Source organism: Protomyctophum bolini, assembly GCF_963924005.1.
Source record: "Protomyctophum bolini genome assembly, chromosome: 4".
In the NCBI taxonomy this organism is placed as follows: Eukaryota; Metazoa; Chordata; class Actinopteri; order Myctophiformes; family Myctophidae; genus Protomyctophum; species Protomyctophum bolini.
The window spans coordinates 31,084,197-31,102,403 of NC_137865.1; the positions used below are offsets into that span (position 1 = coordinate 31,084,197).

General features: G+C 46.1%; 1 protein-coding gene across 1 annotated transcript in view; it reads right to left on the minus strand.

Moving 5' to 3' along the window:
* grm3 (glutamate receptor, metabotropic 3) overlaps positions 1-17,127 on the minus strand; it is a gene marked incomplete at its 3' end in the record, with an annotated part of 32,317 nt that extends 15,190 nt beyond the window's left edge. Inside the window, exons 1-5 of the mRNA XM_080761248.1 lie at positions 16,948-17,127; positions 15,912-16,055; positions 12,695-12,964; positions 9,122-9,435; positions 8,572-8,882 (exon numbers count right to left, since the gene is read on the minus strand). Of these exons, the coding sequence (XP_080617374.1) occupies positions 8,572-8,882; positions 9,122-9,435; positions 12,695-12,964; positions 15,912-16,055; positions 16,948-17,112 (1,204 nt within the window). The 5' untranslated portion in view covers positions 17,113-17,127. The remainder of the gene's footprint in view (positions 1-8,571; positions 8,883-9,121; positions 9,436-12,694; positions 12,965-15,911; positions 16,056-16,947) is intronic.
* Between the last annotated feature and the right edge of the window lie 1,080 nt (positions 17,128-18,207).

Consider the following 18,207-nt stretch of genomic DNA (forward strand, 5'->3'; position numbering starts at 1 on the left):
ACTGAAAACCCACGGAATGCTAGAAAAATGGACAATTGTGGACAAAATCTTATCCAACGACAACAAAATGTTCTTTAGTTTTGGGTCTGAGATGCTAAAATTCAAATGCCCAATAAATAATGGACATTGATGTGTAAAGGGTTAAAAACCACTGTGCTATAAGGGAACAAAGTGAGCGACATACAGGCTCACGCACAGTAGACTTTTAGGCTATGAAGTAAATGACAGAGATACAGAAAATGTTTGGACAGGGTCTGTGTTTATAGCTGTAGCTGTATTCCACTCTCTCTTCTATCATCTATCTCTGTCACCCTCTGCCTTTCTCAAGCTTTCTGTATCTGTCTGTGCTTCCCTGAACGGATTGTAAAACAGGTGGTTACATCATCTGTAGAATCATATTTGGTGATTTGACACCAACAGATATTTTCTACTGACACTGCTTTGAACACACGCAGGCACACACGAGCGCACGTGTGTGTGTGTGTGTGTGTGTGTGTGTGTGTGTGTGTGTGTGTGTGTGTGTGTGTGTGTGTGTGTGTGTGTGTGTGTGTACGCCCTGAAACAACATTAGTTCTATGTGACCCTACCCACAGAATAACTCCCATAGCCCACTGTAGTCCAGCTGAGGCCCACATCCACTGCCCTCAAGCACGTCTGCACATCTCATGACTATGACTGAGTGACTTTCCGTGGCCTGGAGGCTGGAGGTGGCCTTAAATACAACCAAAAGTTGAAAGTAATTTTAACACTCAAACAAAGGCTTGACAGTGGGAGACAGGAAAACACTAACAAGGCAAATAATAAAGTTATCCATCCATCCATCCATTCATCCATTTTCAACTGCTTATCCATAGTCGGGTCGTGGGGGCAACAGTTCCACCAGAGAGCTCCAGACTTCCCTCTCCAGAGCAACATTACTGACTTCCTCCTGGTGTTCCAAGGCCAGTGAGTCGATGTGATCCCTCCATCTGCGCTTTGGTCTGGTCTCCTCCCAGTGGGACGTGCCTCGAGGACCTCCCTAGGGAGACGCTCGAGAGGCATCCTAATCAGATGCCTGAACCACCTAAGCTAGCTTTTTTCCACACACCCGTAGAAGAAAACTCATTTCGGCCACTGACCCAGGTAGGGATGTAGCTCTGGTCCATAGCCTTACTCATGGACCAGAGCTACATCCCTACCTGCTTTCTCTGCACCATTTAAGGCCGTTTCCAAATGTAAAAATGTAAAAGACCAATATTATTATGAAGAAAACAAGATGTTAAGACCGCTAAAACAAATAGAATAAAGTTTAGCTTTTGAAAAAGCATTGTTTATGGCAAGCATGGCGCAAGCACGGCACGCATGTGCGGCAATCATGGCACGCACGCACGCACGCACGCCACTAACTCAAGAAAATCTTCATTACTCAAGATTAATTAAAAGTAGGGTGAAAACATTCATTGAGAATCTGAGAGATTAATTAATGTTCTAGGCCATTTCGGGCAAAAGCAATGCCACAAGGGAGACTGGCGGTAATAAATTGAGTGGTGGGGGGGGGGGGGGGATGAAGGAAGCGGTTTACTCAACATCATGAGTCTATATTCCTTTTTAATCCAGCCAACATAGACCAACAGAGAGAATAAATAATATAAAGACTTCGGACACTATATTGAACAGTATTGATATTTGTATGTTTCATTTGGACAGAAATCGTTGCTCTCACGCACACGCACACACACAGACGCACACACGCACACGCGCGCGCGCGCGCACACACACACACACACACACACACACACACACACACACACAGTCACACACACACACACACACTGAATTTGCTACAGTATATTCGTTCTTCCTGCGGGGCCCGGCCACTGCCCACTGCCCCCCCCCCCCCCCTCCCGCCCGAGACTGAGACTGAGGCGCTGTCTGGGTCGCGGAGCTGCGTGGGCCCCATCGGAGAGAGACGGACAGAAGAGACGACGGTCACAGGGGGACAGAAGAGGACGAGGAGAGAAGACGAGTGGAAACAATGGGACGGAGCGAGGTGAGCATAACATGAAGAGGCCGAGGTGATGGTATATAGCCAAGATAGCCAAGGCAGCAGAGAAGAGATAGTACAAGAGACAAAGAAAGAAAGGGAGCAAACAACAGGTCTGCTTGTGGGAGGGGAGGGGGGGCTATAAGGGGCGATGTGGAGTGGCCGGAGAGGTGGGGGGACGGGGGGGACGACGACGACAAGATAAGGTGCGAGAGAAAGGAGGAAAGTGACATGATGGAAGAAAAGGGGGATTGGTTAACGACTAGAAGGAAGAGGGAGAGATGGAAAAGGAAAGCGAGGAGCAGGGTCGAGTGACAGCTAGTGGAGATACACCGTTTGAAAAAGAAACCCAGAGATGGGAATCATTACTAGGGAGGAGAAGATGAGACAGAGAAGGTGACTGGAGAGGAGGAGAAAGGAGAAGAGAGTAAAGGATGAGGAAGAGACGAGGAAACTGAAGGAATATTATGGGAAGAGACATGCAAGTGAGTGTGAGAGAGGTTATATAGCCTGGGAAGAGAAATGTAATGTTTTGAAGAGAGAGAGAGAGAGAGAGAGAGAGAGAGAGAGAGAGTGGTGGAAAGTACATTTACTTTAGTACTCTACTAAAGTAATTTTTTTAGGTATTTCTACTTTACTTGAGTATTTCCAATTTCCAATACTTTTACTTCTACTCCACTACATTTCAGGTAAAACAAAATAATAATAATAATAATAATAAAACACTTTTATGCCATATTACTTTATATTTGATGTATCCTGTAGCCTATGAGAGGTTTCTCTCAGAGATGTGAAATTAAACATGTCTAGTTTCTTTTCTTATAATTAATCGCAAAACAAGAGCATACCAATTACATGGAAACAAGCATGCACAGAAAGACCAGAATGAACTTAAATCCGAATGAGTGTTTACATGAGTCCACAATTGTTTCAATAGGATTTAAAAATGGAATAAACCGGTCAGTTACATCAGATCTAAGTTTAAATCAGATTGGCTATTTTCATTCCGATTTAAGTTTTTGTAGGTGTTTACATGACAACTTTTAATAGGATTTAACTTTTATTCTGAATGAAAAGGGGATTTAACTGTCCATGTAAACGTAGCCACTGATGTAGAAATTGTGCAAATGAGAGCGGGATAGAACGTGCGACGAGAGAGAGAGAGAGAGAGAGAGAGAGAGAGAGAGAGAGAGAGAGAGAGAGTACAGAGTGAATGAGTGAAGGTTGCTCTCTACCATCTAAACATTGCAGTAAAGCTCTCAGCTCCATATGGCCCTGAAGGCACACCGCCTCTGCTAACACAGACATAACACGCACACACACGCACGCACGCACGCACGCACGCACGCACGCACGCACTCACGCACGCACGCACGCACGCACGCACGCACGCACGCACAGTTCAAATAGTGGTGATAGATGTGATATTCGCCTATCTCTGCTCTTTTGTGTTTGTTTGTGTCTCCTGCTGCAGAAGAGGGAGGTGGGTGGTTGTTAGTTGAATGATGGCTTTGAACAGTGTATGTGAGTGGGTTGGGGGTGTCTGCGACTTCACACTGGTAAGAAAAAAATGAATAAAAATCTAACGTTTCAACTTTCAAGCTGTCTTTGTGCATATACAGTTATACAGTATGTGCATGCATGTGTGCATACTATATATATACTGTATATACATCTGCTGTCGGGAGGAAACCACCTAAAATGTTCATTCTTCGGAAATTAAGAAAACCGTATATTTTTTTAAACAAAGCAATACTGCCTCCTCAAAGTTGGTTGTGACTTTATTTATTGTCAATTACAAGGGAGAGAGGGGTTGGAGTTAGCTGATTTAGCAGACAGTTTGAGGGTCCAATGGAGTTAAGAGGTTTTCTCCAAAGCACTTTTTACCACTTTCCATTGGTTCAATATTTTCGAAAACCGGGAGGTTTTATACACACGCACAAGATTGCGCACCTGTGTGCAATTTTGAGGTATTCTTACATAATTTTTCCAATTTTCAGTAGGCCTACTTTTCCTTTTACTCCACTACATCTCAGAGACAAATATTGTACTTTTACTCCACTACTATTATTTTGAGAAAATTCTGAATTCCATACTCAACAGAGTATATATTTCTACATTGCAGTATTGATACTTTTACTTAAAGTTAAAATGATTTCCCACCACTCTGCCTGTGTGTGTTTACTTGTGGAAAATTAAACCAAATGGACCCTGTGTTTCATTTCATGCTCTCAAGAGTTAAAGATCTAATATCGGTCCATTTGGTTACCTATACTCTCCATCATTTAGCTGGGGACATGGTTGAAAACCACTGCTCTACAGGATCAGTCTGCCATTGGCAGTGGTGTCATCTTCATTTCCATGGCAACAGCATGGAGCTAGGTGGAATGAGATGGGTCGGAATGAAGCATTGTGAAAACCTGCTGTGTGCTCTCCCTGCCCGCATGGTTACAACACGCACGCACACACACACACACACACACACACACACACACACACACACACACACACACACACACACACACACACACACACACACACACACGCGCACACGCGGTCAAACTACACACAAGGTAAAAGAGGAAACAGTGCTTTCTGTAACATGGGAGTGTTTTGCTCACTGTAAAGTTGGTTAGAGGAAAACACAGGGAGATGAGAGAGAGAGAGAGAGAGAGAGACAGAGACAGAGACAGAGAGAGATCGAGAGAGAGCGATAGAGAGAGAGAGAGAGAGAGAGAGAGAGAGAGCGATAGAGAGAGAGAGAGAGAGAGAGAGAGAGAGAGAGAGAGAGAGAGAGATGGGAGATATTTATGTTATGCTGGCAATTACTGTTTCTAGCTAACATCAAACTTTGATGTAGACTATAGTATTGTGATTCTGTGAATGCACGCGCGCGCGTGGGTGGGTGTGTGTGTGTGTGTGGGTGCGTGCCTGTGTGAGGTAAACAAAGAGAGACTACAGGCTATGAGTGAGTGCTGTAGGTTTTTCCGTGTGCTGCTTCTGTGTTCAGTCTGTCAGCACTGCAGATGGAGAGAGACGCTGCAGTATATTTATATCCTCCATTCAACCTCGCCTCACCTCGCAAAACCATCACATGGATTGGAAAAATGGATGTGTACAAATTATCAGCAAACCCTGTGACTCCGATACGAGCCGACGCCCGTTCAGCATATCAAAATCACACCTGTGTGATTCGAGGGCTGCTCGCTCTTATCATCACACATGAAAAACATGTCTCTTCACCTTGGCTTTTCACTCCAGTTGAGTGTCTCTATGGTCCACGTTTTGTTTCACTGTGTGCTGACGCTGCTGCGTCTTGGATTTTTCAGTGATGTGTCTATGTGTTTTTTACCTGGTGTTCTTCTTGCTGTTGCTTTTCTGTGTTTTAGCTAATGGATTTAGTTATTATTTTCCTTTGTAACCTTGCGCTGTAAAATGTGCTATATAAATTAAGTGGATTGGATGTCATGGCATGAGACAAGTGTTGGACCAAAGTGCAGAACCACACAGGAAGGCAGGCAGATGAAGTTCAATTGAGATTTATTGACTAACAGGACATACACGGGCTGGACACACCATAACATAAACTATAAACTGACAAGTGAACACTGAATACACAGAGGCTTAAATAGACACAAAGACTAACTAGACACAGCTGGTGCAACAAAACTACAAACAACACATGATTGGCTGACACTAAACAGGACACAGGTGAAATACAATTACAAAGCAGACTGGTGAGACAAGGCAGGTATCAACAAATGGAGCAGACAGGAAACACTAGGAACACAACTACACAATAAGAGTACACAGTTCGTGACATTGGATTGGATTGGATACATCGTCATACATCATCTCATTCCGGCCAATCACAATTTGCGTCCTCACTTTTGTCATCAACACTCAAAAGTAGTCATAGGAAACGGTAGCAAAACAATGTTTGTGATTACAAAAAAATGGAAAGTAACTATACCGGTAAGTACATTTACTTAAGTTCTGTAAGTTCTGTTCTGTCTTTCCAATTTCCAGTACTTTTACTTCTACTCCACTAGGCTACATCTCAGAGGCAAATATTGTACTTTTACTTCACTATATTATTTTGAAAACTGTAGTTACTAGTTACTTTTGATTACTATTACAAGACATACATTAACCACTTCAGCCCTGTATACAATTGAAAATAACCGATCTACAAGCTCACAATGTGTCACGATGCCAGTAATCACCCTCCACTGTGCCAATGTTGGCACCTGTGCCAATAAGGTTGCCTATAAAGCGTCGCAGTCCCGCCCCCTACCAGGGCCCAGGAAATGATTCTCCGTTAATTTTCCTCATAGACATTACAAAAAGTATTATACGTTTACGCCGCGGACAAAGCCAACTCGAGTCATGACAACTCATGACAACAAATAAACGAAGAAAAAAACGGCAGGTTACACATTTTTTGTTGTTTTTCTTCTTTGTAATTATTTGTTTGGTCCAAAATATTGTGTTTGTTGTCATGAGTTGTCACGACTCGAGTTGACCTTGTCCGCGGCGTAACCGTCTTTAAATAAATACTTTTTGAAATGTCTATGGGAAAAATGCATTGGGAATCATTTCCTGGGCCTGGCGTCGTCAAGAAAAGGGGGCGGGATTGCGACGCTCTATAGAGGGTATTCGCGTGACATCCTCATCAATCCCGGAAGTTATGTGGGAACGTCTACTGAAAAAACTACTTTCTGGCTTTGACAGTCCATACAAACGACGTTATACAATGTTAAACTCACTTTGCCACTCACATTGCCACTTACTTTGCCACTCGATTTGCCATTCACTTTATGCATGTGCATACCCTCTATACAGTATAAGGGCATCTACACAGAACTAGATGCTGCACCACTAGACCTCAACCTGCTGCCCCCCCCTCTCCCTCCCTATATGAGAAAGCAACGCTTTGATTTGTAGCAGAAATGAAGACTTTCAGAAGAAGAATTTCAAAGAGAATCCTCTTCTTCTGCTGTCTCACTGCCTCAGCAGCATGCACTCCCTCTCTCCCTTTCACATTCACATGCACTCTCTATGTGACTTCACCCCTCACCACACACACATGTCCAAAATCAGGATGCCAGGTTTAAAGTGGCCCTGCTGTCCTACTTTCCATTCTCTCTTTTCTACTCTGTCCCCCAGTTTCTCTCTCAGCCCCCCCAGCCCTCCTTGGCATGGCAGCAGATGTTTATAGCATCTTTGTTTGTTGTGGTTGTTTTTAATGCGTGCTCTGCGGTCACGGTTAGCGCGCAGGGAGAATGAAAGCACCTCTAAACCTCTACCAGTCCCAGAAACACTGCGAGTATTTATAGTTTTATACCCACGCTTTCCTTTTGTCACCCACCTGTCAGTCAAGTCAATCCGCCGTGCTCTCCCTCTTGCCTCTCCACAGTCTACAGAGACCGACAGGCAGACGGGCAGGAAGTATTAAATTAAAAGTTCTTAAAACACAACAATCTCATTAGGGTGAGAGGGAAGAGTATGGCCAGTGGATTAGGTGACACGCTCATTTGTCAGAACAACTTTGTAGTTGTCGTGTCAATTACACTCGGGTAATAGGTGTCAATGGTGAGGCGGCACCGACAACACATGGCAATTAAGGGGATTCGTCTCAGCGCTTTAAGGTTTTTCACGGCTGTACTTTGGCTGGGAAGGACATTTTCTCCCTCGTTGTTTCGTGAGGGGATTGCTAATGAGGCGCGTGCACCTCTTGTGTTGTTTCTCTCATAATTTTTGCTAAATTATTTCCCCCCTCATTCATCCCACCCTCTGAAAGCGGGTTGCATCATACATTAAAGGATAATCTTACAACACATTCTCTTCCCTATAATCTTACACATGCACACCTTACCAGAGGTGAGCGGTAGGTGCCGAGTGCCAGCTAAATGTGCAACATGAGCAGAGAAGAAGAGCTCTTGTTGTTGTGCCTGAAACTGAAAGTACTCATAACACCTGTAGCGGAGGCCGAGGCCCTACAGGCAAAGCGTGCACTTTACGATAAATGTATGAAATTGTCCAAAGCGGGTTTTTGAGTGGTGCAACCACTCCTACAACCAGCAATGTTCGTGCGTATCCGTGCGTATCTATGTATCTATGTATCAGTGGCTGTCATGAGCACGAGTATGTGACTTATTAGTACCAGTAGGGGGCTGCCTGCTAATGAGAGAGAGAGAGAGAGGTGGGGGGGGAATTGCACCACTCAGTTCACACGGGTGTGATTCTTTTTCTACTTTCCATTGGTTCAATATTTTTTAAACAACACACAGATGCAAAATGTTTTCATGGAGAGGCGAGATTGTAGAGGTATCAACGGTTAGTTAATTTACCAATCTACCTTTTCTCAAGCAACTTTTCTCAAGCTAAACTTTTTTGCCAACATTTCTCAAGCTCAATGTTATGTAAAAGGAGGGCTGTGCTTTTTTACAGGTCTCCAGGGGACATGCGTCGCAAGGGACCTTTTCCTCTGAAGTCCTCTAATGACATCTCTGTGTTTTCTCCCCCCTTTTTTCCCATGCTCTTACCTGCAAAGCTGACATTGAGGAGATAATCCCTGTAGAGGCGGCGTCCATCCAAGGCCTTCATGGCGTCACACAGCTTGGTGGTGTTGGCGCACAGGCTCCGCTGCATGCCGTGGAGGGCGTGAGCCATGGCGTATACGGCATTCACCACGAACATGATCTTGGACTCCGGCTCGAAGGTCTCCTTATCCACCGACAGGCCGTCGCGGCACAGTGGGAGGGCGAAAGTCCCTCCTCTCTCTCCGGATACCGCGCCTCCTCCTCCTCCGAACCCCAGGGAGCACTGGTGTCTCTGCTCCCAGAATTCCCTGTACCTGTCACGGTGGAGTCAAGAGGGTAGGACCAAAATGGGTACACCCAAACATACGCGTCAAGAGGCGGCAAGAAAGCGCCTAGAGCAGGCGTCTCATCCGGGTTATTAAACAGGTGAAACTAAAACAGACAATCAACACAGGGATATAGGCTACAAGACTTACAGGACACAGGTGGAGCAAACAAAAAATCACAGGTGAGACAGGAACGTGTGAAAAACGCAGATCGTGACAGTATGTACCAGGGGTTGCGTTGGTTCCTGACCGGGTCCAGGCCCAGGAAGTAGCGGTTGAACTCGGGCAAGGGGTTGGCGGCCAGCTCCAGGGTGATGGCGCCCTCGGCCGTGACCTCATTGCCCTTGACGATGCTCTCCTGGGCGCCCCAGCCGTCGCTGGCCACCCAGACGAAAGAGGAGGCGTTGAGGCGGGCGGCGGCCGACAGCAGCTCCCGGGCGTCGTCACTGCGCAGGAAGAGAACGGCCACGCGCGCGTTGGGCTTCTGGAGGAGCTGGCGGATCACAGCCTCGTAGGCCTTCTTGGCGTTAGAGCGCCCCACCTGGTTAGGAGGACCGAGTATAGTTAAACCATTAAGACCTGAAGAGGATCTGATTCTACAAAATGTCTTCTAACAGTTTTCTGAAAAACCATATGTTTCTTTATCATTGGTTCTCAACCCTTTTCATGTCAAGGACCCCCCAGAATTGTCTTTGGCCACGGACCATCATCTGAAAATATGTTGTTCCAGGGACCCCAAGAAGCAAATATATGAGTTAAAAAGGTTTGCTGTGAAAGAAAATAAAATGTATATTCAAAGATTTGCACGCATTTTTACGATTTTTCAACAGATAAAGTTTAAAGTAATGGTTACAGTGGTTAAAAGCTATAACGCAACACAGATCTAGATGTGTTAATACACATTAATACATGTGTCCTTCACGAACAACCTAAAGGGAAAAACTGTACTGAATTACAATCATATAGTGTGAAAATATGTCATTCCTGCTTGTTCCCCGAGGGCGGCTGGATATTCATTTCTACTGCTCTCCCGCAGATGGAAAGAAAAGAAAAGAACTTGTTCCGCTCCCTAATCTGTGATACCGCGCCTCCGTGGCGAATGCAATGAAAAATGTGACAACTGTGAAAGTACCCAGGATGAGTTGCTTGAGATAAGGCCCCATTTTCTGCTTCAGCACTGATATCACTGCTCTAATATAAACCTCATTTGGGTGTTATAGAGAAGATAAGACGCGTTCAGACAAACTTTTTTTTACGAGTGCACAAAGTCAACATCCCTCTCCTCGTGTTTAGCGGAATGGTCCGCTCTATAGGCCGTGTATTGGTACATAACAGATTTGAGGCTCCAGGTAAACTCAGGGGAGAGTTGCTGTTCATAGACCCTCTTACCTAACCTGACGCTGCCAGATCCAAAAAGCTTGCTACACAAATTTGTTTCACAGCTTATTGGGATCTGGGATCGCGGAAGCAAATTCGATGACGGGGCTGTTCCTTTTTTTCAAGATACTTGGTAGATGATTGGATGGGAGCGTCTGTCTATCACCGTGTGGGCGTGCAAACACAACCAATCATATTGACGTGTCTATATACCGTCACATCCGCTTTTGCACATATCCCGCCTTTAGCTCACGCTGATTGGTTCGGTACGAAGCAGATCTGACTCAGCTCCACTCCGTCAGAGATCCCAGATGAGTGTTGTGTTGGGGAATATGTTTCCCCAATACCGCCCTCATCTGGCAGCGTCAGGTTACCTCTTACCTGGGTGGTGAAAAATGTGACCCTGGAAATGTGAAGTCCGAGAACATAGCTACAGGAAGTGGTTTTGCCCGGGGGGTGCAGAACACCAGGCCCCCCACTCCTCACAAAGCCCCCCACTCCTCACAAAGCCCCCCACTTCTCACAAAGCCCCCCACTCCTCACCAGGCCCCCTACTCCTCACAAAGCCCCCCACTTCTCACAAAGCCCCCCACTCCTCACCAGGCCCCCCACTCCTCACCAGGCCCCCCACCCCTCACAAAGCCCCCCACTCCTCACAAAGCCCCCCACTCCTCACCAGGCCCCCCACTCCTCACAAAGCCCCCCACTCCTCACAAAGCCCCCCACTCCTCACCAGGCCCCCCACTCCTCACCAGGCCCCCCACCCCTCACAAAGCCCCCCACTCCTCACAAAGCCCCCCACTCCTCACAAAGCCCCCCACTCCTCACAAAGCCCCCCACTCCTCACCAGGCCCCCCACTCCTCACAAAGCCCCCCACTCCTCACAAAGCCCCCCACTCCTCACCAGGCCCCCCACTCCTCACAAAGCCCCCCACTCCTCACAAAGCCCCCCACTCCTCACCAGGCCCCCCACTCCTCACAAAGCCCCCCACTCCTCACCAGGCCCCCCACTCCTCACCAGGCCCCCCACTCCTCACCAGGCCCCCCACTCCTCACCAGGCCCACCACTGCGCACCCCTGCGGCAGAGAAAGAAAAACCTAGGCCTTTTGCACCCTGGACAGGGACGTAAAACTTTTAAACTTTTAAATGACTTGGCTCATGTTGTTCCATTCAATTGGAGCTTTATCTTTTTAATAAGACAGGCAATAACGATGCATTATTCTCTCTCTCTCTCTCTCTCTCTCTCTCTCTCTCTCTCTCTCTTAGGCAGTGAAAAGCAAGACTGATAGCCTATTTAAAATCGTAACCTTGATAACCGAATTGGACTCAAGGAATTAACAATCAGGCATAGCTATAGAAGTATAGCCTGACACGTAGTCTCTCGAGCCTCGAGACTGTTGGCTCACGCAATTTTCCAAATGCTTCCGTCATACAGTTTGTGCGCTATTTTGACAACATAAAACTTGTATGGGGGTCCCCGGAACAACATATTTTCAGATGGGGTTCTGTGGTCACATTCACATTCATTTGGAAATATGTATTTAAAAAAAGCTGGAGAACCACTGCTTTAGCCATTACTTTGTCATTACTTTAGCCATTTGTAACTCTGGTGCTGTACAAATGGAACCCAAAAGGGTTTGGTTCAGTTTGTACGCACTCCCAGAATGAAAGGACAATTGAAACAGTTGTTAAAAAACAACCAGTCTTGTGATCACGTATGACTCCACAATAGAGTAGGCCTACCTATAGTAATAGTTTTAATCTTTTCTTATTTTTCTCAAATTCGTATTTTCTCATTTTCAATGTCAACTTAACTCTGAGAGAGTACAAATGGAACCAAATGGACCTGTTATGGTCCATTTGGTTCCATTTGTACACTCTGCCAAAAGCCCTTGAATATGATGGCAGAGCTCCAGCAGTGATTCTCATCATTTGACTTTGAAGGACGCCCAGTTTGTTTTTTTGTTTTTGTTTTAGGTTTCATGACCTAAAAGATGAATTTTCCGTGGTTTTTCTGTGTTTTTCTCTGGGGTTTGGAGGCCTTTTGAGCTGCAATGAAAAAGGCAAAACAGTGACATCTGCTGGCAGGCTGTGACATTACAAACAGCAGGAAAAGCAGAGCACTTGTTTGAGCCAGAATACCCCAGACCACAGAAAATCTACTGAATGTTAAAAGTTCAGATTTTTTGGGTGGAATTGAGCTAAAAAAAATAAAAATAAAAAAAAACTTTTATGTCACAATCCCTTTAATTCATGAAAAGTTTTAGCTTTTTTGGGAACGTTTTTGGAAAATGTTTTCAAATAATAATAATAATTAAAAACCAAATATATAGGAAACCAAAACTAAGTGTCTGTGACCCACAAAAAATGGGTCCCGACACCCACTGTTTGGGAAACAGCGCTCCACAGTGTGTACACTTACCTTCTCGGAGGTGGCGATGCAGATGTTCCTCATGCGCGCCTCCTGCTCGAAGGCCTCGATGCCCGTCTCGCCGTAGTCGCCCTCCGACGCCACGGTGGACACGTACGTCCAGTTGAAGAGCCTCAGGATCTCGGCCATGGCCTTGGCCTGGTAGAAGTCGGGCGGCACGGTGCGGGCAAAGTAGTCGTAGCGGCTCTTGTCGCTGAGCTTGGCGCTGGTGGAGGCGTAGCTGATCTGAGGGATCTGGAAGAGTCGGAGGAGGTTGGCCACCTGGAGACACACAGAGTGCAGGAGGAGGACAATCAGTGGTGTAAAACAGTGCTTCTCAACGTTTTGGGGGCTGGGGACAACCCGGAAATGCTTTGGCCATGTCTCGCAAACCTTCTGACTGACTTTGTGGTCACTGAAGGCTATCCATGCTATTGTGTTTATATGTCAATGATATTAAGGATAGATGGTTAGTATGGTTAGTGTACTAAACCTTTTTCATATCAAGGCCCATTATTTATTCAGCATTTGAGCCACGGACCACCATTTGATGAGATTTTTGCCTTGCAGACCCACAAATCTTTGGATACGATTTTGGCCACAATTCCATACTGTATTGATGTTGGTACCATAGGAGACATAACAGGCAAACCTTGATAAAAATAAAAAAATATTCTACATTCTCTATTGTGTAAACTTCTTGGAAATTAAGTAATGCAGATATTTAACTTTAAATTAACTCTTGAGAGCGAAAAACGAAACCAAATGGACATGTACAGGTCAATTTGGTTTCATTTTACACTCTCAAGATTGTAAGATCAAATAAGGGTCCATTTGGTTACCAACTCTCCATCACCTCCTGGACCATGGAACCTCCTCAAGGACCACTGGTGGTCCCTGGACCACTGGTTGAAAACCACTGGTCTAAAACACCACTGCACCACTGTATCATAAACTAGCACTAAGCTAACAGACCAGTGAGCACCTAGCCTCGGTCCCAGCCTTACTCCTCTGCAAAGAGAAAAGCCTGGTCACAACCAAGGCAGAGTGTATCAGCGGAAGTGTCGGGCTGGAACATCCATCAGATGTATTTCCCCCGGATACGATATTTTTTTGACCAATCACAAGACTTGTTTCATTCACAGAGAATGTAAACTGATTTGTAAAGCGTCAACATTATTTTCTTGAGCAGTACTTCCGCCAAAATCCTGCAACTTCCGCCCCCCAAAAAGATACCCCCTACAACGTAGGTCTTGCCCAGTGTGGTGAGCACCCATGGGACCAGTGAATGAGTTTGACTCTACTACTGGCTGGGAGCCACAGGGAGAGAGTAGAGCAGGGGAGGGGAGGGAAGGGAAGGAGGATGTATTGTATAGTATAGAGCAGGGGAGGGGAGGGGAGGGAAGGAGGATGTATTGTATAGTATAGCAAAACTGAACTTGAAGAAACTGGTGCAGTAGAGCGGTGCTGTGTTTCCATTCCTGTTTCTAATGCGAGTCACACTCCCAGGCATTCGCACGCACGCACGGCACACACGCACATACATACATACAGAGAGAGAGAGAGAGAGAGAGAGAGAGACTTCCCTGGTGCGAGAATCAGGGAAGTAAAAGCACGTATTAGTTGGAGTAGTAGAGCAGTAAGTCTGCTCTGGTTAAATCACCCACAGCAGCAGCAACAACACAAACTCCACCAAAAACAAGCAGCAGTTGAAATAGAGGCCTACAGCATTACTATTGTGTGTGATGATGGAACAGGAGGGCTGAACGAACAGCATGGAGGAGGTCGACTACGGGGAGACACCGAGAGAGAGAAAGAAAGAAAGAAAGAAAGAAAGAAAGAAAGAAAGAAAGAAAGAAAGAAAGAAAGAGGGATTGATCTGAGGGACATAAATGTTGGTGGGAGAGTGCATGAGTGAGAGAGAGAGAGAGAGAGAGAGAGAGAGAGTGTGAGAGGCATTTGAGGGTTTTTTGTGCAGTCACGGACGAGTAGGAGAGAGGGAGGTCTTATGCTAAACTATGCAAATGACTGCACTCTGCTGCGAGAGCCGGGGAAGCACACAATACGACACCGACGGAACATGATTCATATCAATATAGGCACACATACGCAGCTGAGCTGATGATGATTCGGCCATGCGAACGTGGCACGGAACAAAAGAGAGAGAGAGCGAGAGAGAGGAGGCTACTCATGCAGTAAATTTATCTTGTGTGAGTGTGTAAAAATGGACCCGTTGTGCATTCATTTTTACACTCTCAGATTTCATGGTGTACATACAGTAAAGGTGGCCTTACACTAGCCGATAATCGGGCATTTTTGACGCTCGGGGGGTGCCCGACTCAATCGATCTGCTCGGGGCCGCTCAAAGCGTGATCGGCGTGCTCTTCCCCGCTCCGATTATCCTGTAGTGTGTGGTGCTATCAGATTTCAGATTGAAAAAAATGGGCTAGTGTAAGGCCACCTTTAGTGGATGATAGTGATAGCGATGGAATGTCTGTCAGTGTCTGTAATCTGCCCAACCTGTGTGTCTGTAATCTGCCCAACCTGTTTGTCTGTCAATTACTGTAATCTGCCCAACCTGTTTGTCTGTAATCTGCCCAACCTGTTTGTCTGTAAATTACTGTAATCTGCCCAACCTGTACATGTGTTTGTAATCTGCCCAACCTGTTTGTCTGTAAATTACTGTAATCTACCCAACCTGTGTGTCTGTAATCTGCCAAACCTGTGTGTCTGCTTGTGCCTGCCTGCACAAAGTGCACAGTCAAGATAAATGTTCTATCCACTTGTAAATTCTACACTGCACAGATACATACATATATACACTGTCAAGAGTGTACAATGTTACATGTCCATGTGTACACCCTCAGAGCTAAAGGTGGGGTGTTTTCATATTTATTTTTAAACAAAACATAAAGAATTGTAAAATTGTGCAGAATCTTTATTCTGATCATCATAACTAGTGGCCACCCCCCCTTCCCTCCCCTCCCCCCCAAACTCTGGGGTGGAAGTGCGCCGGAAGTGCGGAAGGCACACTAAGCCACGCTGCCACTCAAGTGACTGTACTGGCCAATCACGGCGCGTCTTTTCCGGGACTTGTCAGACCCAAACATCCGCTCTGTGACGCACGCGGACGCTTCTGTGAAGAAGCACCAACGCGGAAGCTTGCCCTCCTTGAGAGCATTCACTGTATGTCTATGGTGCGAACCCCTGCTCTAATCTGTGTTGTTACCTGTATGGAGACGCTGCTGTAGGACCCTCCGATGACCGCAGCGATGGCCAGGGGGCTGTCGTCCTGCAGGGCGTACGAGCCGTCCGGGCAGATGAACTCTGTGTCGTCCACCTTGGTCAGGGATGCTCGCACAAACTCCAGAGCCTGCCGAACGCAACCATGGGGACACGTAATGTATAAAAGAGTGTTTATTTTACACCCATTAAAACTGGGAAAGCATAATTTGCCTGTATAGTCAATGTCATATGACGACATATCACAGATTAGCCTGCAATTCATTTAGATTTTCTTTGTATCTATAATGTCATGCCTAAATAAATAGGGATGACAATATTGAAGTGGTTAAAAATCAGACTTAATTCTCATCAAGACAATAGCGTCTTAAACATGTCACGCTCGATGCTTCATTTCTCTAATAGCTCCACAACGAAATCCTCATTCTGTTTTTAAATTAAGATAAAGACAATCCCTAAAGGAGAATACTGGCATATTTGATTATTCGGTTCATTTCGCTCATTACACTTCCATTACAAATTCTTTGCGGGAAGTTTTCTTACGTGATTTTGCTTTCAGAATGTATTAAACTACATTGCTTGCATGGCACTGTGCTTCTCCTCATTCAAATGCTTTTCCAACAACATTTGCGCATTTCTGCCACACCTATGCATAATGGTTAGCGGAGGTGTTTTAAGGATTTAGGTGGTGGCACAAGATAGCATTTTTTATGGGGGGATGCCTCTTACACAATACTAATTCCCCAAATTGAGTAAATAGGGCTCCTGGCGCGAGATAGAGCTGTTGTAGGACAACAACATTGCATGGAACATTCAAATTAAGTTGCAGCGGGGATATCAGGACATCATTATAGAGGCAGCTGTGAATACTTGATCAAATAAACAACACATTGAACAAGCTAGATTTCAGGAGGATCACTAATATATAGATTTATTTTAAAAATATCCTTTTTTTAGTTAGTCTAGAACAAGTTATCAGGCGACCAATTCAATATACAGCTTTGATAGATCACGTGAGACACCTGTTCCAGTGCGTAGGTATCTCGTGAGCAGGTGTCCAGGATGTGAACGCCCAGCGAGACGCCGGGCAGCAGGTCGGGGTTGCCGTTGATTTGGTCGATGGCGAACAGCATGGCCTCCAGCCTCTGGATCCCCCGGTCCTCGTTCACGCGGCCGCACTCCTCCATGCCGGCCCCCTTCTCGTGCACTGGGAAGAGGCCGCCGAGCACCAGGTCCCCCTCGATGCGGATCTCCCGACGGGCCTGCGGGGGGTCCACCTGCGCGACACTCCGGCACATTGTGATGACCAGGATTAGGACGGGAAGGCGTGCGATCATGGTCGGCTGTGGCATGGGTAAAACGGAATGGGGATGGGTTTGGCAGAGAGTGAGAGAGAGAATGTGGTGAGGGATGAGAGGAAAGGGGGGGGGTGGGGGCTGAGGGAAGGGGGTTATGGGGAGGAAGGGGTTATGGATGTGGTGTGCAGTGGGGTGGGGGTGTGGACGAGGAGTGGTGACCGTGGATGCTGGGCCTGTCCGTGGTCCATGAACCGGTCAGCGAGAGCTGGACTGGAACGCACATGGAGAAAGAGACCATCTGGACATCAGCCCTGTTCAGAGAGGAAAGGAGAGGAGAGGAGAGGAGGGGAGGGGAGGGGAGGGGAGGGGAGGGGAGAGGAGAGGAGAGGAGAGGAGAGGAGAGGAGAGGAGAGTGTTTAGTCCCCCGGTGACACTTGACAGGCTGCAGCTTATTATTATTGTTTGTGTGCTTTCGTTGTTTTTTTTCCATAGTTGTCATAGTTTTAGGCGACAAAACAGAGGAGAAGAGCAGATCTCAAGTCTCCCAAGACTTTCTGCTGTGGCGCTACTGACTTAAACATGTAATGTTGCATGTTGTTAATAGGATTAAACAAAAGAGCAAGATGTTTCCTGTTTAAAAGGAAACGGAGGTTGTTTATTTTATTATTTTTTCTTTTTTAATCAAAATGGGTTCCCAGATTGGGCCATGACTAACTTGACCAGTTTGGAGATTGTATGCCACTATGCCACTCTGTCTCTCTCTCTCGTTTGCTCTCTCTTGCCATCACTTAGCAAACTTTATCTTTTACTTCGACTTGTGCACCATTGTATGTGAGTGCACGGCTACGTGCGTGCATGTGTCTTGCATGCATGCGCGTGCGTGCCCTTGGCTATATCAGGATAAGCCAGCTCAGATGGCTGGTAGATACGTACCGTAAACCCAATGTTTTCACGCAACAGATTGGAAAAGCTCCCCTAATCTCA